Source organism: Anoplopoma fimbria, chromosome 4, assembly GCF_027596085.1.
Source record: "Anoplopoma fimbria isolate UVic2021 breed Golden Eagle Sablefish chromosome 4, Afim_UVic_2022, whole genome shotgun sequence".
Classification (NCBI taxonomy): domain Eukaryota; kingdom Metazoa; phylum Chordata; class Actinopteri; order Perciformes; family Anoplopomatidae; genus Anoplopoma; species Anoplopoma fimbria.
Genome location: NC_072452.1, coordinates 22,534,058 through 22,557,563, shown reverse-complemented (window position 1 = coordinate 22,557,563; position 23,506 = coordinate 22,534,058). Strand labels below are relative to the sequence as shown.

The 23,506-nt window shown below is 36.3% G+C and overlaps 3 protein-coding genes across 4 annotated transcripts; all 3 read left to right on the top strand.

The window, feature by feature from the left end:
* Positions 1–306: 306 nt before the first annotated feature.
* tmem33 (transmembrane protein 33) lies at positions 307–8,265 on the top strand. The gene is made up of 8 exons (XM_054597788.1): positions 307–405; positions 2,697–2,764; positions 3,627–3,721; positions 3,833–4,020; positions 4,232–4,299; positions 5,105–5,238; positions 5,896–5,979; positions 7,170–8,265. Exons 2-8 carry the CDS (start codon positions 2,717–2,719, stop codon positions 7,297–7,299), a joined length of 747 nt encoding a protein of 248 aa, XP_054453763.1. The 5' UTR covers positions 307–405; positions 2,697–2,716; the 3' UTR covers positions 7,300–8,265.
* Positions 8,266–10,428: 2,163 nt separating this feature from the next.
* On the top strand, positions 10,429–17,695 carry bbs7 (Bardet-Biedl syndrome 7). The gene is made up of 19 exons (XM_054597736.1): positions 10,429–10,510; positions 11,233–11,298; positions 11,409–11,471; positions 11,573–11,748; positions 11,841–12,027; positions 12,125–12,197; positions 12,287–12,394; positions 12,588–12,718; positions 13,112–13,196; positions 13,411–13,513; positions 13,630–13,822; positions 13,933–14,007; positions 14,112–14,180; positions 14,444–14,583; positions 15,435–15,599; positions 15,796–15,905; positions 16,002–16,105; positions 16,299–16,422; positions 16,720–17,695. The coding sequence occupies exons 1-19, from the start codon at positions 10,475–10,477 to the stop codon at positions 16,851–16,853; spliced, it is 2,142 nt and encodes a 713-aa protein (XP_054453711.1). The 5' UTR covers positions 10,429–10,474; the 3' UTR covers positions 16,854–17,695.
* Positions 17,696–18,652: 957 nt separating this feature from the next.
* On the top strand, positions 18,653–23,414 carry ccna2 (cyclin A2). Of its 2 annotated transcripts, none has more exons than XM_054597527.1 (9): positions 18,653–18,729; positions 18,824–19,250; positions 21,007–21,238; positions 21,425–21,531; positions 21,701–21,924; positions 22,042–22,246; positions 22,353–22,466; positions 22,607–22,740; positions 22,850–23,414. In XM_054597527.1, exons 2-9 carry the CDS (start codon positions 19,044–19,046, stop codon positions 22,899–22,901), a joined length of 1,275 nt encoding a protein of 424 aa, XP_054453502.1. In that variant the 5' UTR covers positions 18,653–18,729; positions 18,824–19,043; the 3' UTR covers positions 22,902–23,414. The 2 variants fall into 2 exon arrangements, with proteins under 2 accessions (XP_054453502.1, XP_054453503.1); XM_054597528.1 differs by having other exon boundaries at positions 18,706–18,726.
* The last annotated feature ends 92 nt before the right edge of the window (positions 23,415–23,506 follow it).

Here is a 23,506-nt window from a genome sequence, read left to right as displayed (position 1 = left end):
TATATATAAAAATATATATATATATATATATATATATATATATATATATATATATAATTTAGCATCTGCATGACAGCAAAAAACACAAATAATAACATTTTTATATAATTGTAAATAAATTCAGGCAATAAGGCAATAATAAATAAGGCAATAATAAATTAAAATAATAAATAATTAGATTGTTTGTCAGCAGTCTTGTTGCAGTTCATCTGTTTTGCCGCTAGAGGGAACTGTTGCCCGACGATCCAAGGAACTCTCGTTCTCAAATCTCGCGAGAGGCCCTTCCGTTTCCCTTCTCGCTCCCCGAAGGTCAGCTGATCATCCACTCATTCAGCCTGGTGAGCAAGCAAGCAGCCTGTCCGAAGCTAGCCTGCTACCTACCTGTTTATCTACGCTACGAGGCCGGTAAGCTGCCCGCACATCTGTCACAACCGTAACTGTAACTGTAACTGTCCAAAGCCCGCGAGATCTCGTTTAAACACGCTAGCTAGCATGGGGAAGCTAACGTTAGCCGCGTTAGCTTCCCATGCTAGTAACGATGGTAACGGAGAAGGTTCTAGAGCCGCATGCTAACGCTAGCCGGCGCCACGTTAGCATCAATGAGACCTCACTGACTGTGTACACACGTGGGTCTGAGCGCGTACACGTCTGGGTGGAGGGGCCACGTCCTCCATTCATTCATCTCAGGCTAGTGGGGCTCCTCTGAGGCGAACCAGAGCAGGCTAGTGGGGCTAGCTTAGCCGAGCTAGCACCACTAGCCTCCTCTGTCAACATGCTAACAGTAACTCATGTGTTCTGTTTACATGTTAATAGTCCTTTATATGTTAACTTTATATGTCCTTTATATGTTAATAGTCCTTTATATGTTAATAGTCCTTTACATGTTAATAGTCCTTTATATGTAACTCATGTGTTCTGTTTACATGTTAATAGTCCTTTATATGTTAATAGTCCTTTACATGTTAATAGTCCTTTATATGTTAATAGTCCTTTATATGTTAAACTCATGTGTTCTGTTTATATGTTAATAGTCCTTTATATGTAACTCATATGTTCTGGTTACAACATGTTAATAGTCCTTTACATGTAACTCATGTGTTCTGTTTACATGTTAATAGAAAGGCTGTTGTTAAAGCTGTCACATTATTATTGTAAAGTTTAAAGTACTATATATATATATATATATATATATATATATATATATATATATATATATATATATATTAACTTAATGGAGTAAAAGTATAAATTGGCATGAATGGAAAGTACAGAACATAAAAGTACTGTACATGTGTCTTTATATATATATATATATATATATATATATATATATATATATATATACAGTACCAGTCAAAAGTTTATATACATGTTAGTAGTCCTTTATATGTTAATAGTCCTTTATATGTAGCTCATGTGTTCTGTTTACATGTTAATAGTCCTTTATATGTAACTCATGTGTTCTGGTTACATGTTAATAGTCCTTTATATGTAGCTCATGTGTTCTGTTTACATGTTAATAGTCCTTTATATGTAGCTCATGTGTTCTGTTTACATGTTACATGTTAATAGTCCATGTTAATTTATATGTAGCTCATGTGTTCTGTTTACATGTTAATAGTCCTTTATATGTAGCTCATGTGTTCTGTTTACATGTTAATAGTCCTTTATATTACTCATGTGTTCTGTTTACAACATGTTAATAGTCCTTTATATGTAGCTCATGTGTTCTGTTTACATGTTAATAGTCCTTTATATGTAACTCATGTGTTCTGTTTACAACATGTTAATAGTCCTTTATATGTAACTCATGTGTTCTGGTTACAACATGTTAGTAGAAAGGCTGTTGTTAAAGCTGTCACATTATTATAGTGAAGTTTAAAGTACTATATATATATATATATATACTCAGAAGTTAACTTAATGGAGTAAAAGTAGAAATTGGCATAAATGGAAAGTACAGAACCTAAAAGTCAAACTGTTATATATATATATACAGTACCAGTCAAAAGTTTATATAAATACAGATGGTTTATATATATATATATATATACAAATATATACATACAGTACCAGTCAAAAGTTTATATATTATATATATATATATATACATATATATATATATATATGTTTGTACCAGTAAAAGTTTATATATTGGATATATATAACCTTTTAAAACAACAAAGGAACAACAACAAACAAGTCAAACTGTTACTAAACTGGGTATACAGAGTGCACAAAGAGTGCAAAGAGTGCTGGAATGAATAGAGGACAGTTAATAAGTTACTTTATATAAATACAGATGGTTTAGTAAATACAGCCTGTTTAGATTTACTTGTGACAATAATACAAATATATATATATGTATATGATTTGTTTACTGACAGAAAAGTAATTGCAAACTATTTTGAAGAAGCCAAACATGATCTCATCCTAGATTCTTGGTGCTTTTCTTTGTCAGGTGTAATAGTGATAAAGTGATATCTTAAGGATTTGGACTGTTTGTCAGGAAAACAATAAAATAGAATATGCCCCTTATTTAAATGTGTACTGACAGAAAGCTAGTCGTCTGACTAATTGACAAAGCAAACAATCTTTAGTTGCAGCAGCCTAAGAAATGTGTTAAGTAGTAACTTGTGACTCCTCTTGGTATGACTTGTGCGATTGCTTCATGATGTAACTTTTTTGCCCAATAGAGCAACCCACACTCCCAAAGATGGCTGACACAAACCAACAAAGCCCTCCTCCCCAGCTAGGGCCGCTGGTAAGTAGACTGTTTGATCCACACGCTTACACCTCTGCTGAACCTGCATACAAAGATACTCGTCATAAGGAATACTACTCAGCCTACACAAACATTTGTGTCATGTCTTCATGAAGTTTCTGAGGAAATAGACCCTAACCAATACACAGAGTCATCCAAATGTTGCAAAAACCTCAGTATGCAGAGTTTAACAGAACCATCTACATCATACATTAAACATAAGGAGTTTCACAAAGAGGGTATTCATTTCAAGGCAGTGCGTTATAACGTGCAGTAATTCTTTGTTATTGTGTCCTCCATTTACAAAAACACAGCGTCATCTTATCTAAAAGGATTTTTAATTTTTTATCTAACACAGCATTAGTGTAGTATAGTTACTAATGTTCCTGATATATATTTTTTAAAGCTGCCGCGGTATGTCAATCTTGAGAAAAACAATCGGCAACCGTTTCGATAATCGCTTTATTTTTAAGGCATTTTTCAAGCTTGAATGGCAAAAAATTCAAGGGTGCCGTCTTTTCTAATGTGAATATTTTCTCATTTACTTGGTCCTCTGTTAGTAAAACAATAACGCTGCACCTTGTCTCCTGTCTCTAGATAATAGGGCGGTAAAATTAACTGCTAGATTGAATTACATTTTTTGAGTAGAGAGCACAAGGGAAGATCTGAGCAAAACAGCAGCCCCATCTTGTCATGTCATCCAGCATTTTTCCATAATCACTAGCACAGTAAACACGGGACACACTTCATTCATGATATTATATATCGTGATGCCACAGGTTCAACTTTTTGCATCGCAGTATTCTTCAACTTTTATGAGCTCAAAACCTTTCTGAATATATTTTTTCTTTGTTCCCCACAGCAATTTTTAATGAGTAACAAGCTGGAAACTGCAATGTGGCTTTCACGACTCTTCACAGTCTACTGCTCCGTAATGTTTATTCTACCAATTCTGGGGTGAGTACGATCAGTGACGGTGCACGTCATCAACACTCTGATTTCACCCTACCCTCCTTTCTCCCAGGCTGAATTGATGTCAGAATATTTGTGACTTCTTGTGTATTTCAGACCCTATGCAGCAGCAAACTTCTATCAGCGAGCCTTGTTAGCGAACGCCCTCACCAGTGCCCTCCGCTTGCATCAACGGCTACCACGCTTTCAGCTGAGCAGAGCTTTCCTGGCCCAGGCTCTTCAGGAGGATAGCTGCCATTACCTGCTCTACTCGCTCATCCTGGTCAACTCCTACCCCATCACAAGTATCCTTTCACCTACAAATATTGGGAAAAGACCAATGTGTGTGCTGTATGTCTGTGATTCTAAAATTATACTTTTGTTCATGCATTCAGGGGTTATGATTAGTTTCATGATGATCCCATGATTTCGATCATAAAAACATTTAAGTATCAAAATATATATGAATTATAACTGCACATAATCATTTTGTTGATCCTTAACACTTGTGTCCAGTGAGTATCTTCCCAGTCTTTCTCTTCTCTTTGCTTCATGCAACCACCTACACAAAGAAAGTCCTTGATGTGAGTATGAGGCAGCAGTCACCTGCTCTGACATTTTTAATGCTGTTAGTATAAAATGTATGACAGAAAGCCTGTTTTATAAACGGTTAACCCCAAGTGGAATCTGACCACCACCCAAATGCTGTTTTTAATCAACCAAAAAGTCTCAGTGAAACTGAAGTTTGAGCGTCTGTTAGCTCCTGTACTGTGACATATTTCAATTTAAGACAAAGACAAACACACACACACACACACACACACACACACACACACACACACACACACACACACACACACACACACACACACACACACACACACACACACACCTCCTTCACCTGTTGTTAGATGAAGGAGGAGGATGAGAGAGAGCTGAGAGGGAAACTTGGCAGATTTTCATCCGGCTCTGTGTCACTGCACCGCTGGCAGTACATTCAGATGAACAGCACACAGCCTCCCTCCATCTCTCAGTTCATCTGCATATAAAATCACACAGCACAGCAGTGACACAGAGCCAGTTGAAAATTGGCAAAGATTGGAAATTAAATGTGTTTTTTCCCCACTTGCATCCAAACACACATCTCATCCTATCTCTGTCCATATTACTCTGTCAGCTACTACAATCCACAAACGGTGATGTGCGTTTTTGATATTTCACTGGGATTTTAAAATCTAACAAAGCGTTTGGTCGATAATGTGTTAACCTTTAACATTTTAACTTTTCTGTATTAGTATTTCATGTAAACTCTGTGCCTCACTAAAAACTTAGACTAACTGCCACACTGTGTGAAGACTCAGCTTCTGATGTTCTGATCTTTCTTTGCAGTCTCTGGGCCCCAGCAGCCTGATGTTCATCAGAAACCTCCTGGACAAACTCTCATCCAATCAGCAGAACATCCTGAAGTTCATCGCCTGCAATGAGATCTTCTTGATGCCAGCCACTGCTTTTATGCTCTTCAGGTAAGTTCACGTGTAAAAAGTGTTTCTTTCTTTTGTTATTTTTTGGTTGTCGAGATGTTGCAGATCCTAACTGTTATATATTTTATTTATTGCATTAGAATGTAATCAAATTATTTTCCACTCTGCGCCTGGATGACATTATGGTAGAAGTACCGATTGTGTTCTTAGACAGTTTTCTGCTCATTCAACCATCAGTTTACCGATCTTGTGTTTCCAAAAATACTTGTGAGAGATTATGACAAACAAAACTGACCAGTTTTCCTTGTTGTCAAACACCGTAAAGGACACACTACATATGCCTTCTAGATTTGTATCTAGAAGTGCACGAAAATGCAATCCCAGTTAGCAAATAAACCACATAATCAGTTCTATTAATTGTTTCTCAACTAGCCGTGCATGTCGGCTTCGATGATAGTCGGACTCGTCATTTTCATATGCAAATTTTCATGGCAACCTACAGTGTTACAAAGACACCAGATAGTCATTCTTTTGGATTACATTAGGTTATACAGGTGGTCCATTAGCTTTGTTTTGCAGTTTAGATTAATATTGAAAAGTACCGAGGTTATAATGTTCATCATTAATGTTCTAGTTTATGAATAAAGCATTGAACAAGCTACAGCTTTGTAATCTCAGTTTTCACTTTCTTTTTGACAGTGGCCAGGGAAGCTTGCTGCTGCCTTTCATTTACTACCGGTTCCTCACCCTCCGCTACACATCCAGAAGAAACCCATACTGCCGGTAAGATGATTTATACAATCATTTGTCACAAAGTACTGGTATATATGTGGATGATAGTCGACAACAAGATAGTTATTATTGCAGAATCAGGGGTTAAGAAATCCTGAGAGTTTCGTATAATTCTAAAAATGTTTGGCTGCTGGTTCATTATCGATATACCGTATTTTCCGCACTATAGGGCGCACTGGATTATAAGGCGCACTGTCAATGAATGGTCTATTTTCAATCTTTTTTCATATATAAGGCGCACCGGACTATAAGGCGCATTAAGCGAAACAAAACAGTCAGTCAGTCAAACTTTATTAAACGTGTTCACAATAACTCTCAACATTGTTCAAACGTTAATGAGCGTATTCACAATAACTCCCAACCCTGTTCAGTCTGAAACCGCTAAATCAATTTTAAATTTAATTTTGGGGTCCTTATACACACACACACTGTGATATTGTGGTGAAGCACAGTATGTATTACTCCGCGACGCTCCTGACTACGGTAGCCGTAATGCTGCTGCGGTGCGGCTTTGTAGTTTACCAAAGTCGTACTAAAACATTTTGACAGAGCGCCGTGTACCACACAAAATCGCTTCGAGGTCAGTAAGCACAACCAGAATTAATCCATATATAAAGCGCTCCGGATTATAAGGCGCACTGTCGTTTTTTGAGAAAATTAAAGGCTTTTAAGTGCGCCTTATAGTGCGGAAAATACGGTATTTATATTGCAAACCAAAATTAAATGAAAAACACCAAAATGAATGGCCATCGGAATGTCTTAACCTTGAATGCATGGGAGCGATCATTTCGCTCAACTTCTATACCGTATAGCAGTATCGGCGTATTCAGGCCAAAGAGAATTTTCAGTACAGAAATAGCAGATATGTTTGAGGCAATTCAGAAACGGTGTTGCAGTTATGTTGTTTTGTAAATGAGAGCGCACTGTATGTCCCGTCAAATCCAGTATTAGTCAGACTACATGTGCTTTATATGTGTGAAGAAACATATTAATATAGTGTCAATCAGCGTAATTAGAGTGTTGTGTGGTATTAGAAGCTGCTGCAGCTGGTCGGAGAACTTCGTTCAAAGATATGCACCATAATTTGATTAGAAATTAACAAATGCTGTAAACTTTTTGTGGTCTCCTATTCAGAGATGTAAAACCTTAGAATGACCTTACCAAATCTGTTTCCACCCCAGCACCTTGTTCACAGAGCTGCGAATTCTTCTGGAGCACTTTATCATGAAGCCTGCCTGCCCCGCCTTCTTCAGGAAGATGTGCCTCAGCAGCATCGCCTTCATCAGCCGCCTCGCCCCCACGGGGGTCTGAGTAAAACTCCATAGAAGTTCTGGTTTCTTATTTTTTTTTCCTTTTTTTTTTTTTTTTTTTTTTTTTTTTTTTTTCACCATTTAAGATGTGACTTAAACTTTGATGAGGACAGACGTTGCCATCAACAGAAGGAACTGTTTTTTGAATGTCAACTTTGCAGCCTCTGCTCCAACTTCTCTGTATGTCTGAGTACGGTTCAAGAGCAGCCAGTAAATGCACTGAAGTCTCATGGTGATATTTCTTTTCCCATCTTCTTAATGTGACCTCATTCAAGCAGTGGACAGCACTCACTTTGTCACGTTCACTGAATGCAGCACAGTAGACATCAACTGTGATCTGTACGTACCGGCTGTTATTATTTTTTCCTTTTTATGTCTTTATTTATTCATAAAAATCATTTATTCTATGATGAAACATTAACATTTTGAGATTAGTAACTTAAATGAAACGTGCTTAAACATAATTAAAAATGTTCTTTTTTTTAACATGATCATGTTGTGCTTGGATAGATTGGAGGATGGGGTTTGTTCGCAGCTTCTATGTGGTCCAATTCCTTTTTTTTAATGTGCAAAGCCTAAATTGAAATGTGTTCTAGTATGCCATTAACCCACTCTTTTAACAACTTGCAAAATCTTTGTATGGATGATGTCAAAATGGCTGTTGAATTGAGAAACAAGATATCTGCTGTATTTTATAGAATATTTTAAGGTACCAGACATTTTGCCGTAGGATTCATACTTGGAAAGAGTTGCACAATGCCTGTCATGTTTTGAATGCATATTCACCTTGTTTATCAGTTTGAAAGCTGTTTTGAATTTGCTCCATTTATTTGTTGCTATGTAGTTTTCATGCTTAATGCATGCTGTCATTTCTTTTTTTTTTTCTGCCATGTTTAATGTGTTTATTTGCCTACAGACAACCACATTTTTATGACAAGAATAAAATGATCTCTTAATTAAACCAATAAAATATTAAAGAATAGGAATGCGGTTTAAGCTTATAATTTGATTAGATTACCGTAGTTGATCTTGGCTTTACAATGAAGACATCTAAAACTAATGAACCGTTTTTACCATCCATAGATATGAAATACATAGATGACTATGCTGACAAACTGTATATTGACCCAAATATCTACTGAGTGAGGAAGTTTTTTTTTATATAACTTACTATATCAGCTTTCAATTCCATCTTTCATTAGTGGATGGATTTATAATGTTAAGATTTGTTCCCTTTAATTATGTTATAGAATAGTGTCAAGCACATATACCATTTGCATGCAATTAGGTACACTATACACCTAGTGGCCACATTTACAAACTCCAATCTCCAGTACAACTGTCACAGTGTACTTTTATGATGCTCATAATGTTAAGGTAATGTGACACTTTCATGTTCATTTATTGTGTTTAAGCATTGAGGTCATAGTTAGTGATTGTATTGTACTAGATTACATTATATTCAAAGTTGTTTCTAATACTCTGCTCACCTCATGTTTGTGATTAGGATTATGGATAAAGAATTAGAAACACTTTGAATATAATCTAATCTAGTTTAAGAACACGTTTAACTTTGACCTCAATATTTAAAAAGAAATATATAGATATATACAGTGCCAGTCAAAAGTTTGGACAAACCTTCTTTATTTTTATTTTTTTCTACATTGTAGATTAATATTGAAGACATCCAAACTATGAAGGAACACATATGGAATTATGTGGTAAACAAACAAATGCTCAACAAACCAGAATATGTTTTATATTTTGGATTTTTCAAAGTAGTTGAATGAGAAGGTGTGTCCAAACTTTTGACTGGTACTGTATATATATATATATATATATATATATATATATATATTTTTTAAATATTGAGGTCAAAGTTAAACGTGTTCTTAAACTGGACTAGATTATATTCAAAGTGTTTCTAATTATTTATCCCTAATCCTAATCACAAACATGAGGCGAGCAGAGTATAAGAAACAACTTTGAATATAATGTAATCTAGTTGAATACAATCACTAGATTACTGGTACAGTATATATACATATATATATATATATATATATATATATTATATAAATATATATGTATATATATGTATATATAATATATATATATATATATATATATTATTATTTTTTTTATATATTGAGGTCAAAGTTAACGTGTTATATATATACATATATATCACAAATATATATATATATTCTTTTTTTTTTTTTATATTTTTTTTATAAATATTGAGGTAAAGTTAAACGTGTTCTTAAACTGGACTAGATTATATTCAAAGTGTTTCTAATTCTTTATCCCTAATCCTAATCACAAACATGAGGCGAGCAGAGTATAAGAAACAACTTTGAATATAATGTAATCTAGTTGAATACAATCACTAGATTACTGGTACAGTATATATAAGAAACAACTTTGAATATAATGTAATCTAATAGAGTATATATATATATATATATATATATATATATATATACATATATATATATATATATATATATATATATATATATATATATATATATGTATATATATATATATATATATGTCTATATATATGTATATATATAGACATATATATATATATATATATATATATATATATATATATATATATATATATGTATATATATATATATATATATATATATATATGTGTGTATATACTGTAATTGAATTAACATATTTTCAATGTCATCACAAGTTTAGAACCACAGACTGTAACTAGAAGAGCGTCTTTTGCAGCCGACCAATCAGAACACGTCTACAATCCTCATCTCATCCAATGGAATCACGGCTTGTTGCTGCTGCAGCGTTGCCATGGACAACGGGCGCTGCGTTGACCTGGTGCTGAGTGTTTAGCTGTAAAGCTTCATAACTAACGCGGGTGTTCTGCTACAGGAGGCTTTATGTTCGACTCTACGACATGAGCACACTGTGACGAGGCCTCTGGGGGTTAATGTCGATCAGTAGATGTGTTTAAATTAACATATTTTAACCAAAGTGGACAGTTTATAGCCAAGTAGCTTGCTAGCTAGCGTTAGCACGACGAGCTAATCTCCTCGTTAGCTTCAGATCATCCTCAGTGACGTCAGAGGGTCTCTAACCTCTTTAACCTATATATATATATATATATATATATATATATATATACACTGTAAAACAAGATGGAAATCCACCTGCATCGAGTTGATTACATTCAGGTAACACCAGAGATGTTATACATATATATATATATATATATATATATATATATGTATATATATATATATATGTATGTTATATATATATATATATGTATATATATATATATATATATATATATGTATATATATATATATGTATATATATATGTATATATATATATACATATATGTATATATATATATATATATATATATATATACATACATATATATATATATATATATACATATATATATATGTATATATGTATAATATATATATATATATATATATGTGTATAATTATAAGCACCAGTATATAACTAAAAAAGCCAGAACAAGCTAAATATATATATGTGTTACAGATATATGTATTTTATATGTTTTATATATATATATATATATGTTACTATTATATATATATATAAGCACCAATATATATATATATGTGTGTATTATATATAAATATATATATATATATATATATATATATATATATATATCTTTTAAGACCATTAAGTAGAAAGTAAGTAGTAAATATGTTTATGCTTAGTCCTGTGAAGACACCATTACAGTAGTCTAGCATGCAGTAAATAATTCCATCAACAAATATATCTGTGTCTTGTTTAGACACAAATCCTTTAATTATGGAATGTATACCAAAGATATTCCCTCAAGAAACTTTTGTAACTTACTTTTGTAATCTATGTTACATACTTTCTTCTGCTTTGTCCTCACAGGTTGGTGTGACATCCCAGAAAACTATGAGGCTGCTTCCAGCATTGGGGAAGAAGGCAACTCAAAAGGTATTAATCTGTCTGAGCAATGTTTGTGCTTTATTAAAGTTCGTAGCAGTGTATTGTTTTTTGAAAGTGTTTAATTCTACATCTTCTGGGTTGTTGCCTCTTTGTTTCAGGTTGCTGTCGCTGATCATGATGGTGTACTAACGTGTTTTGGGATGAAGAAGGGAGAAGCAGTGGTGAGTGTCCCGAATTTTCTTTCATTATCATACGGCCAGTTGTATCTTAATATGTTGGATATGAGTTTCTAATGGAAAGGAATCTGACTCTTCTGTTTCAGCCCGTGTTTAAAACACTACCAGGGCAGAAAATATCCAGAATGGACCTTGGAGGAGCTGCAGGGACTCCACAGGAGAAGATCTTTGTTTGTTCTGGTTCTCTGGTCCGAGGATTCACCAAGAAAGGCAAACAGTTCCTCACCTTTGAAGCCAACCTCACTGAGAGCATTAACGCCATGTAGGAACAACTTCTCCCTTTTCAATAGACTTGCACTGCTTGTTTGACCCATGCAGAAGGGTGTTCATTTTAATGCTTTTTTCTTTTCCCAGGCATGTCTCAGGTGCTGACCTCTTTGTGTGTGCGAGTTACATCTACAACCACTACTGTGACTGCAAGGACCAACACTACTACCTCTCTGGAGACAAAATCAATGACATCACGTGTTTGTCTTCAGAAAACCTGTCTCGTCCCGTCCCGGTCCTGGCGTGCCAAGATCGGGTTCTCAGAGTCTTGAAGGTAGACCAAGATTATATTGTTGTTCTTAGTTTGATACAGTTAGTTGTTCTACCTCAAACAATTAGATGAGATTTATTATTCAATGTGTTTTCTGTAGGGATCAGAGCTTGCCTATGATATTGAAGTCCCTGGCCCTCCATCTGTCTTGGAACTGTACAACAAAGATGGAGGCAAGTTGTGTGCTGTGTACTAGAAAAGTGAAACTAAAGACTGCTCTATAAGGAACAGGTCTAACGCAACATCATTGATTTCTCTACAGGAGAGGAGATCCTCTATGGAACCACAGATGGCAAAATAGGATTGATTCAGATCGGTGAGAGCGCAGCTGCGACCAAATGGGAGATCGACAACGAGAAAAAGAAAGGAGGTATGTTCTTTACATGATCACACCAGGGTTTAGCATTGCTTTAGCAATTTCACGACAAATCACTTCTATGTTTAATACCAACTAAATTCCACAGCATATGAATATGAACTTTTAGGAAGTAGGGAAACAATAACAGTTTACAATTCATCTTCTTTATGTTTTCTTTGTATTTACACTTTCCTGTTCTCATCAGGAATTCTTTGCATCGACTCCTATGACATTATGGGAGACGGAGTGAATGACGTCCTGGTGGGCAGGGATGATGGGACGGTTGAGATCTATGGTTTCGACAGCTCCAGTGATCCGACATTACGCTTTGAGCATGTGAGTTTATTTCTAGCATGACTCATCTTTTATCAATCTACTCCCTCCAATATCCACCCCAAATCACCCCAATTTGTACTTTCACAATTTAAAACATTCTAATGTTAAGCCACAGATTACGATATTTGATTTTTCAGTATCATGCAGCTAACCTATACTTCATTCATACTTACTGTCAAGTTGGATTTAAAACAGCTGATCCTGTATGTCTGTCAACAGTCAGTGTCTCTTTTGAAAGTATTAGGTAGCAATAGCTTTCATTTTAATGATTAAATCCTATTAGTAATATTTTCCCCTGTGTAAAGATACCTTGCAGGCTTTTTCTTAGATACCTGTGTCTATTGTCATTTTTGTATTATATGATTGTTTTTTCCTGTGTTTTTCCGACTTCAGGCGTTGTCAGAGAGCGTGACCTCCATCCAGGGCGGCTGCGTGGGGAAAGAATCTTATGATGAGGTCTTGACTGCCACTTACACAGGTTGGATAAAATAAAAATAACAATGTTACTAATGTTCACAAATTTTCTCTCAGTGAAGAAAACATGCCTGTGGTTCTGCTTATTAAACAGTCAGTCAGTTTATCTGCAATACTTTGTATTTAATAAGAGATGTACAGTTATTTCTGACTGAGTTGAAGGAGATCTGATATTCACGGCATATTCTGCTTTACTGTCCTGTCTTTACTTCTTTCAGGATGGGTGACTGGTTTGACCACTGAGCCCCAGAAGGCTGAGGCCGGCCCCGGAGAGGAGGTCAAAATGAGTAAGGAGATCCAGTCCAAAGTAGAAGCACTCAGGTACAACAAAAAATGCCTCAGTTTCTCATTACACAGCATGTTCTTTTTGATGTGTTTGACCTACCATGCTATGGTTTAAGTACGATTTTAAGACAAACTGTATTGTTCCTTCCCAGGGCAGAGCTGGAGCAGCTGCAGGTCAAAGTCCTGCAGGGCCGAGAGCAGTACCAGCAGACCTCTCAGTCGAGCACAGCCGTCTCTGCTGTGCCCGTCTTCAGCATCAATGACAAGTTCACCCTCTGCCAGGACGATGCCAGCTACAGCCTCACTCTAGAGGTGCAGACTGCCATCGACAATCTGCTGCTCCAGGTCTGCTCATTATTATAAACCCTGTTGTTATAACCTCTGATGATTACCTTGATCCCACGTTGGAGACATAAACATGAGAAATGTAACTTAAAGATGAATCTCCTTTGCAGAGTGACGTCCCCATAGACCTGCTGGATGTGGATAAGAACTCAGCTGTGGTCAGTTTCAGTGAATGTGATTCAGAGGTGAGCTGTTTAAACTCTTTCTACACAGAACAAACATGCTTTATAATAAAGGTCATGTACTTGCTGCTGCTCCAGGAGGCCTGACACTCTTATTCTGTCTCCAGCAGCCTAACGGGAACTTCCTCCTGGCCACGTACAGATGTCAGGCCAACACTACCAGACTCGAGCTCAAGGTGACACTTTCATCAAATCACTCTGCATGTTGTGGCTTTCATAAAAAGCCTTCCTTTCTTTAATGGGCCTTCCTTTGTGTAATGATGAGTCTCACACATAGTTCTGAGCTGTGTTTTGTGTTCATTGCATCAGTCAGTTCACCCAAAATAGAAATATTTCTGTTATATTTTCGACAAAAGACACCTTTTCCATTTGCTCAAACTATGTTCGTGATGATGCACCACAGAAATATAATGCGTTTCATCCGTAATAACTGTTCTAGGTGAGGTCCATCGAGGGACAGTATGGGACCCTCCAGGCTTACATTACCCCCAGACTGCAACCCAAGACATGCCAGGTCCGCCAGTACCAGATCAAACCTCTGTCCCTCCACCAGCGGACACACAGCATAGACCAAGAAAGGTAAAGACTTCAACTGAAAATTTCCGGAATTGATTAAATCTTAACATTTGATTTCATAAGAGATTAAGAATATTGTGATTGTGAATTAAGTTATGAAACATATCTTGAAGCTTTCTTCAGTCCTTATTCCTGTGTTTGGTTAGTGTTGATGCCAAAAATGTCAATTATACTGGAGTGGTAACCTGGTTTAAGACCTTTAAATGGCTGCACAGATCAGATTTGTTCAGAATGAATAAAGTGAAACGAAAAGGGAATTCAGTCTGATTATAGGCATTATAATTAAAACAGCCAATACAACACAAAGTTATACAAAAAATAGTATTTCATTGTTTATTAAAGGAACAATATATGACATTTAGAGCTTTAATATAGCAGAAAACAACTGTTTGCTGTGTAAAGATCTAGAGGAGTAATGTCTACCTGATCAGAGAATGAAGTCGCTCTCCCTCTGTCAGCTTCTCCTTGCTTTGTGAACATAGCCGGGCCGCTATGTGCATGTTGGTGCATGTCAGTGGCCCCACTGGCTAACTCACGGCCGCTCTGCACTGCTCGTATATGGCAGTTACAGCTGATAACCTTCTGCTTCCACCTACAGTAAACACTGTTAGCTCTGTCAGCCAGTTGACTGTTTGGCCATGTTGAGAGCCGTTGAGAGGCAAATACTCCCAATCTCATATTATGCACCTTTTTAATGACAACCTTTTAAAACAGTGTCTCACAGCAAATGCTGAAACAAGTTGCGTTAAAATGTTTTGTTTTTAATAATTTCTCATAAAAATGATATAATCCATCAGTTGTTTACTCAAATTTACAATATATATCTTATTTATTTCCCTCTGTCTGTCATACAGGCCCATGAACAGGCTCAGTCTGGTGGGACAGTTCAGTTTTGCTGAGATCCACTCCTGGGTGGTCTTCTGTTTGCCAGAGGTGCCTGAGAAAACCCCAGCAGGAGAGAACATCACTTTCTATTTCCATAACACTTTTCTTGGGACACAGCTTGAAGCCATCTACTGGTAAATACTAGCACAGAGTAGAAAGGCTCTTCTATGATTGCAAAAACATTTGTAGGGATTATGAGATAACTGACAAGGGGTTGTCACATTTTATATCCTTTGTGTGTTTTAGTTATGTTTTATTTATTATTTCTACTGATTCTGTCGGGATTTGTGTTATAATGTACTTGGAATCAAACTGAATTTGTAATTTTAGCAAAGGGGAAGGTCACTTCAAGTCAGACAACATCTCTACCATCTCCATACTGAGCGATGTTCTCTCTAAAGAAGCCACCAAGAGGAAAATCAATCTGAACATTTCATATGGTAGGTGTCTTATTATTCATTTTTAGTGTCCGCTGACAAAAACATCTTCAGCAATCCTCATAAACTAACTGTTTTATTTGTTTGTTAATCTTCCAGATATCAATGATGACTCTGTGAGCCACACTCTGAAGATGATACATCCAAAGCTGGAGTACCAGTTGTTGTTGGCCAGAAAAGTTCAGCTTATTGATGCACTTAAAGTACGTATTGGTTAAATATTAATCATCTCTGTGTCAATACATTCACTGTGTATCACCGCGAGCCCACTGGTGATTAAACGCTTTAAGTTCTTGTCCGTTCTTTCAGGGATGTTGAACGGCTTCTTTGGATATGATATTGTTCTTTACTTACATAACTCCACCTCACTTCATCTCTGGTTTCTCTGATTGGCAGGAGCTTCAGGTCCATGAGGGGAACGCTGACTTCCTCATCCCGGAGTATCGCAGCATCTTGGATGAGTCTGCTAAACTGCTCGAGGAGTACAAGAAGCAGCCAGCGCACCTCGAGAGGCTTTACGGTGCAGCATTGTTTATTTATTTGCACATATACACACATATAAAAAGACAGTACGAATTTAAGAAAAGTCTGGTATATGTTCAGATTAAAAAAATATAGAGGAGAGACACTTTCACTAAACCCTTTTTCATTCCTCCCCTCCATGTATCTTTAATACATTTTTTTAACTTTAACTCAGATCGAGAGACAAGAGTACTTTTACCCCAAAAGTAAAGTTCTACTACCTGAGCCTGACATTATGAAGAAGAGCTTGTTGGCTGTTGGTAACTCATTTTCTTTCTATCTTTCTTTCCTGTAGGAATGATCACAGATCTCTTCATCGACAAATTCAAGTTTAAAGGCCAGAACGTGAAAACCAAGGTGTCCTCGTTGCTGGAGATCCTCGATAATTATGACCTTAATTCTCTGTTAGACTTTTTCAGTGAGGCATGATGTCATGTAGATCAGAGGGTATTTATTTACTTGTCTTAGAGTGTCTTTATTTGTGCTATTTTTGTATTGTAAATATAAAAGTTTTGTTTTATGGTAGTTACTAGTTGTGTCAATGTCATGTTGTCATACTGTCATTAGTTGTTTTTTTTGTCGTAAATATGGTGTACAATATTTAAATATTTATAATATATTTTGATAGCATTTAAAAACAAGGTTGGTAATTAATAAACCAGTAGAAGGCCAGGATAGTGCAGGTTCCTCTTTTTTAGTGACCAAGCTTCGGTGGGGGTTTGAAATTTCAGTGACCACATGAAAGCCAGAGAATGTATGTTTTTATATAGTTATTATGATAGCACTGTGAGTTCCCATTATTGAAATAAAAATGAGAGGTTATTTGTAACCTTTGTAAAATGTATAATTCAAGGGGATGTTGGAAATGATATTGAACAAATACAACTAAGAATTTGAAATTCCAAAGGAAGGGCAAGATCCAAAGCTCATATGATACCATGAGTCATATGTGACAAATTATTTTTCCACATAACACATTTATTTGTCATTCATTAAAATATTATGTATGCAATCAATTGTTTGGTAAAATGTATAAGTAAATGCATCAGTTCGCGTGCATGTTTCCTTATTTAAAATCTGTATCCTCTTGACAATTTGAAGTTATGAACTTCCATGAACAAAAGATAAGGTGTCACAGCAATGTTACTGCATTACATTTGAGTATTTCCATTTTATGCTACTTCCCTTCAAGTAGGAGCAAAACATTGAACTTTTTACTCCAATTATTTAACAGCTGTGCTTTCAGTTTATTAAATAGAAAGCCTTTTTAAACGACCCAAGATGTATAGTGGTTAAGATTGTCCTTACCTGAACCAAAATTGAAATGCTGCCTTAATATTAAAGCATTAAGTGAGTATGTTGTTTTGCCAACAATGTTTCTATGTTGAATCACCTACGAATATCACATATGATATTTTTAATAATTCTGCAGATTCAGATTGTTAGTACAAATTACAAGTGAACAAATGTATTATGATATACTACTATGAATGAAGCCATCCAACAGTATATAAAGTCATTAAAATTAGCTCCACCTTTATGTAGGACGAAAAATGACAAGTATCAATAAATAAATGCATAAATAATTGTATAAATAAATGCTTAAATAAATGTATAAATACAGAAATGAATAAATAAATGCTGAAATAAATACAGAAATATTTAAATGCATTAATAAATGCAGAAATAAAATAAAATAAATAAATGCTGAAATTAATTAATAAAAGTTGATTCCTAAATGGGACATAAATAAATAAATCTATTACTACATTTACGTTCACCTTCATTTATTTATTTCTGTATTCAAACATTTATTTATTTCTGTATTTATTTATACAATTATTTATGCATTTATTTATTTATACTTTTGTCATTCCATGCTCCATACACCCTAACCAGCTTCAAGATTAAAGTAATGTTCAAATTAATGTATTCATAGAAATAATCAAAGGTTGTCCAGCATATGATTATGAGTGGGCCATGTTGTATAATTACAATTTTTTCCATAATTTAATACTAATAATTTGAACACATCTTTTTTTTTAACCATGATACTTATATTTCTCCTAAAACACCTTCCAGCTGTTCCTCCCAAACAACATTCGCGAATTCCCCTTTCAAATCTATCAAACCGGTTTTGAATTTGCAATCAGGCGAACATTGCGCTCTTTCGGCTCCCGTACTTCTCTCTGACGTCACCTCCTGCTCGGCCCCTGATTGGTCCGTTTCAATCCTCGCGGGCTACTTGAACCGAGAGAAAGCGTCGCATGTTATCCCGTGTCAATGGAGGCTAGCTAGCTCGGTGGTAACAACTTTCTCCTTTCACGATTATGGCGACTTAAGAAACACTTTTATCTTCTTGTAGAACTCTAAACTGTGCGTTTGTGTTTTTATTACAGCTGTTTAAACCCTCGTTGCCATCTCAACACCGACTATTTAGCCTGCGAAGCTAGCAGCTAATGCTAGCCTCCCGTTAGCCGTCCACACAGGATCCTCTGCAGCTTATTCAGATTTATATTAATGCACAAGAGGACACATCAGCAGCAGCATTGTCAGCACCCCTTTTAAACAAAACAAACAAACTAATACGAGTTCAGACTTGTGTGTTAAAGAGGAAACATGTCCGAAGCTAGCGAGCTGCACAACCAGGAGAACATGCTGTCACGACTGAGAGGCTCCATGAAGCTCCGAGCTGCTGCTGCTGAGAACCAGGAGAACCTTCCCCCGAAACAAGCAGCTGCAGCCGGCGGGAGAACCGTGCTGGGGGCCCTGCAGAACAACCAGAGGAGCAGGAACCAGAACCAGAGCCAGAGAGGCTCCAAGCAGGTCTGTGTGGGGTTTATTGTTTTAACACATAATCAGCAGTCTGGTGTGTTTAGAGTTCCTCATCTTGGGCTTTACTGATGGTGCTTTATGCAGCTTTACACTGGTGCCATCTTTTACCCGGAGGGTGAGGTCCTCCCGCCTTCCCCCAGTGACAAGTGATCCCCAACATCCTATGAAGGGAACATAGTGCAGAAGGTTTAATGGTTTTATATGTTTAATATAGTGCAGAAGGTTTAATGGTTTTATGTTTAATATAGTGCAGAAGGTTTAATGGTTTTATATGTTTAATATAGTGCAGAAGGTTTAATGGTTTTATATGTTTAATATAGTGCAGAAGGTTTAATGGTTTTATATGAGAATATAGTGCAGAAGATTTAATGGTTTTATAGTTTCTGAGAATATAGTGCAGAAGATTTTATAGTTGTTTCTGAGACTATAGTTTAGAAGGTTTTATATGTATCTTAGTTTCTGAGAATATAGTGCAGAAGGTTTTATAGTTTCTGAGAATATAGTGCAGAAGATTTTATAGTTTTATATGCATCCTTGGTTTCTGAGAATATAGTGCAGAAGATTGTATAGTTGTATATGTATCTATAGTTTCTAAGACTATAGTTTAGAATATTTTATAGTTTTATATGTATCCTTGGTTTCTGAGAATATAGTGCCGAAGGTTTTATATGTATCTTAGTTTCTAAGATTATAGTTTAGAAGGTTTTATACGTTTCTGAGAATACAGTGCAGACTATTTTATAGTTGTATCTGTTTCTGAGAATATAGTGCAGAAGATTTTATAGTTGTATATATTTTTATTTTCTTTTTTTTACTAAATAAACCATTTTTGTTCAATCACCAAGCTTGTTATTAAAGCATTTCTTATATCACTGAACATTCAATTGTATTCCATGGCAATGCATAGTACTGGCAGTTTTAATGCCTTCATTTGTAGGGGGGTTTCATTTTTTTTTTTTTTTTTTTTTTTTTTTATGCTGCATAAAATCATTTCTTTTTGTTGGGCATGTGTGAACTGACCTTGTTTTCTGCTTCCAGGAGTTGTCAGTCCTGCAAAAATGAACCACCTCTTGGTTGCTACTTTGTTCAATTCCCAAGCTTATTCTTAAAGCTTGTCTTTTATTGCTGAACATTTAATTGTATTCCATGGGAAGCTATCGTGCCAGTTAAAGTTCCTCATCTTGGGCTTTACTAATGGATTAGATATGAGTGTTATGTAGCTTTAAAATTGGTGCCATCTTTTACCCAGAGTGTGAGGTCCTCCTGCCTTCCCCAGTGAGCACAAGTGTTCCCCAACATCCTATGAAGACTAGTTTCTGAGAATATAGTGCATTCAATAGTCTTTATTTTTATTCTTTTCTACATTGTAGATTAATATTGAAGACATCCAAACTATGAAGGAACACATATGGAATAATGTGGTAAACAAACAAATGCTCAACAAACCAGAATATGTTTTATATTTTAGATTCTTCAAAGTAGTTGAATAAGAAGGTGTGTCCAAACTATATCTATCTATCTCTTGTGCAATAATTGATCCTGTCTTTTTACAAAATGAACCACCTCTTGGTTGCTACTTTGTTCAATCCCTCCTTTCATCACTGAACATTTAATTGTATTCCATGGCAATGCATAGTACCAGCAATTTTAATGCCTTCATTTGTCGGGGGGTTTAATTGGTGTTTTTAATGCAGCATAGAATAATTTTGTGTGACATGTGTAAACTAACCTTGTGTTCTGCTTCCAGGAGTCGTCGCAGTCCTGCAAAAATGAAGACCTGGGTAAAAGCTGCTCGGAGAAGCCTTCCACCAAGCCGGCGGCTTTCCAGATTCATATGGATGAGCCAGATGGAGCCTGCATCAAGAAGCCACAGCAGGTGGTCAAAGCCAAGTCCATATCTGAAGCCATTGATGCTGTGGCACAGCTCCGACAGCCCCTGGCCACCATCGATATGCCATCAGCAATGGATCTCAGCTTTGGTGGGTTGTGAATACCTGGCATAATTTCAGATTGTTCTATAAAACCTTTTGGCTAGAAATGGCCTCTTTAATCTCCCAAATGTACTATACAATTCTTTATAGAATATAAAGTTGAAGACAAGAATTTGTAATTTCCTTATCTAAAGAGTTTCACTGGGCTAAATGTTTTTTTTATTCATTCCTCAGACTCTCCCATGGACATGTCTGTGGTTGAGGGGGAGGAGAAACCAGTCGATGTAAACGAGGTCCCAGAATATGCTGCTGAAATCCACACGTACCTGAGAGAGATGGAGGTGAGAAAGGAAGTGAAATGCTACAAACTGGATCTCTACAAAGCTGCACTTTGCAAATGTATCATATACTAGTCATGTGGTCTTTCTAGGAATGCATTTAAGTATCTGAAGTATATAAACTTTGCCTGCAAGTAGATTTCTTTAATAACTCACTGGTGATGCTCCACAGATAAAAACCAGGCCCAAGGCAGGCTACATGAAGAAGCAGCCTGACATCACAAACAGCATGAGGGCCATTCTGGTGGACTGGCTGGTCGAGGTGGGAGAAGAGTACAAGCTCCAGAGCGAGACGCTCTATCTGGCTGTAAACTACATCGATCGCTTCCTGTCCTCCATGTCTGTCCTGCGGGGGAAACTTCAGCTGGTTGGGACTGCGGCCATGCTGTTGGCTTCGTATGTAGCAATTATATTCAGTCCATTTATTCAATCTACCTAGATTAAAAAAAAAAATGTATGTTCAAAATACACTTCTATGCTCTTTAAGTGGCAATTTCAAATGTTCACACGCAGGAAATTCGAAGAGATCTACCCCCCAGAGGTGGCAGAGTTTGTTTACATCACAGATGACACCTACACCAAGAAGCAAGTGTTAAGAATGGAGCATCTGGTGTTGAAAGTGCTTTCGTTTGATCTGGCAGCACCAACCATCCAACAGTTTCTCACCCAGTACTACCTTCACCAGTCGGTTAACAAACAGGTCGAGAACCTGGCAATGGTGAGCTTGCAGCACATATTACACAGCATGTCTTGTACATTTGGCTTTAATTCAAAGAGTTTTATAGCAAAAGATCAATCTTTAAATTTGCATTTTGTTTTTCCAGTACCTTGGTGAGCTCAGTCTGGTTGATTCAGATCCCTTCTTGAAGTATCTCCCATCACATACAGCTGCTGCAGCCTACACCCTGGCAAACCACATAGTGACAGGTGGCTCATGGGTAAGTTTGAGGTTGAACAGTTAAATGGAGGAGATTTGCTTTTTCTTTCATCTTTGAGGTTTGTGTAAGCTTTTCCCCCTGAATGGGTAACAGTGGGTTTGTGCAAACAAGCAAGATGACTCCAGTTGTCTCCTCCTCAGCCCAAGTCCTTGACAGAGAAGACGGGTTACTTACTTGAAGATCTGATGCCATGTGTTGAGGATCTGCACCGAACCTTCCTCGGTGCTGCACAGCATGCCCAGCAGTCTGTTCGGGAGAAGTACAAGGGCCCCAAGTATGTTTGCTGCTCCTAAACTTTATTTCATTTTAACAATTTTACGTAGTCTGGGAAGTGTTCTAAAGCTGCTTTTTTTCCCTTTTTTTTTTTTTCTTTCCTCTTCCAGATACTCAGAAGTTTCCCTCATCGAGGCTCCAACTAAATTGCTGCTGAACTAACTTTTTCCCCTTGTCCATGTAGAGTTTTGTACCCTTGTCAGACATTAATATTTTTTTTTTTTTTAATGATGTGTGCTACAATTTGAATGGCATGGCCTGCTCTTCTTGGAGTAGCGCTGTTTAGAGTTTTTAAGGTATTTTTATACTCAATCCTGACATTCATACCAGACGCTACAGTTGTGTTGGTTAATCAAGCAGTTTTAATGTTTTACTCTTAATCACAGACAAAATGTAGAGGTCTTTGATCTACAGCATCAAACTCTGATAGACCTGTGATGTACTAAAACCCAACTGTTTGTTCCACTTTTTTTTAAAAGGTCGAGTTGATGGCAGTTATTGCTGCTGGTTCATCTTGAGAGGTGCAACCTTTAGGGCCTCATGGGATGCACATTAAAGTACATTTTGTCTGTAATGGAGTCAGCTGTCTCATTACACTGGTGTTTTGGAAGTTAACAGCTTTTTCAAAGCACCGTCTGCACTGTAAAATATGGCTCTTGTAAATAAAATTCATTTAACGTAAGACTTCATGTCTTCATCTTTATGGTCACATTGGACTCTTGGGGGCAGCAGAGGACAGTCGTGGTTCTTTAAAGGAGTTTCTACAG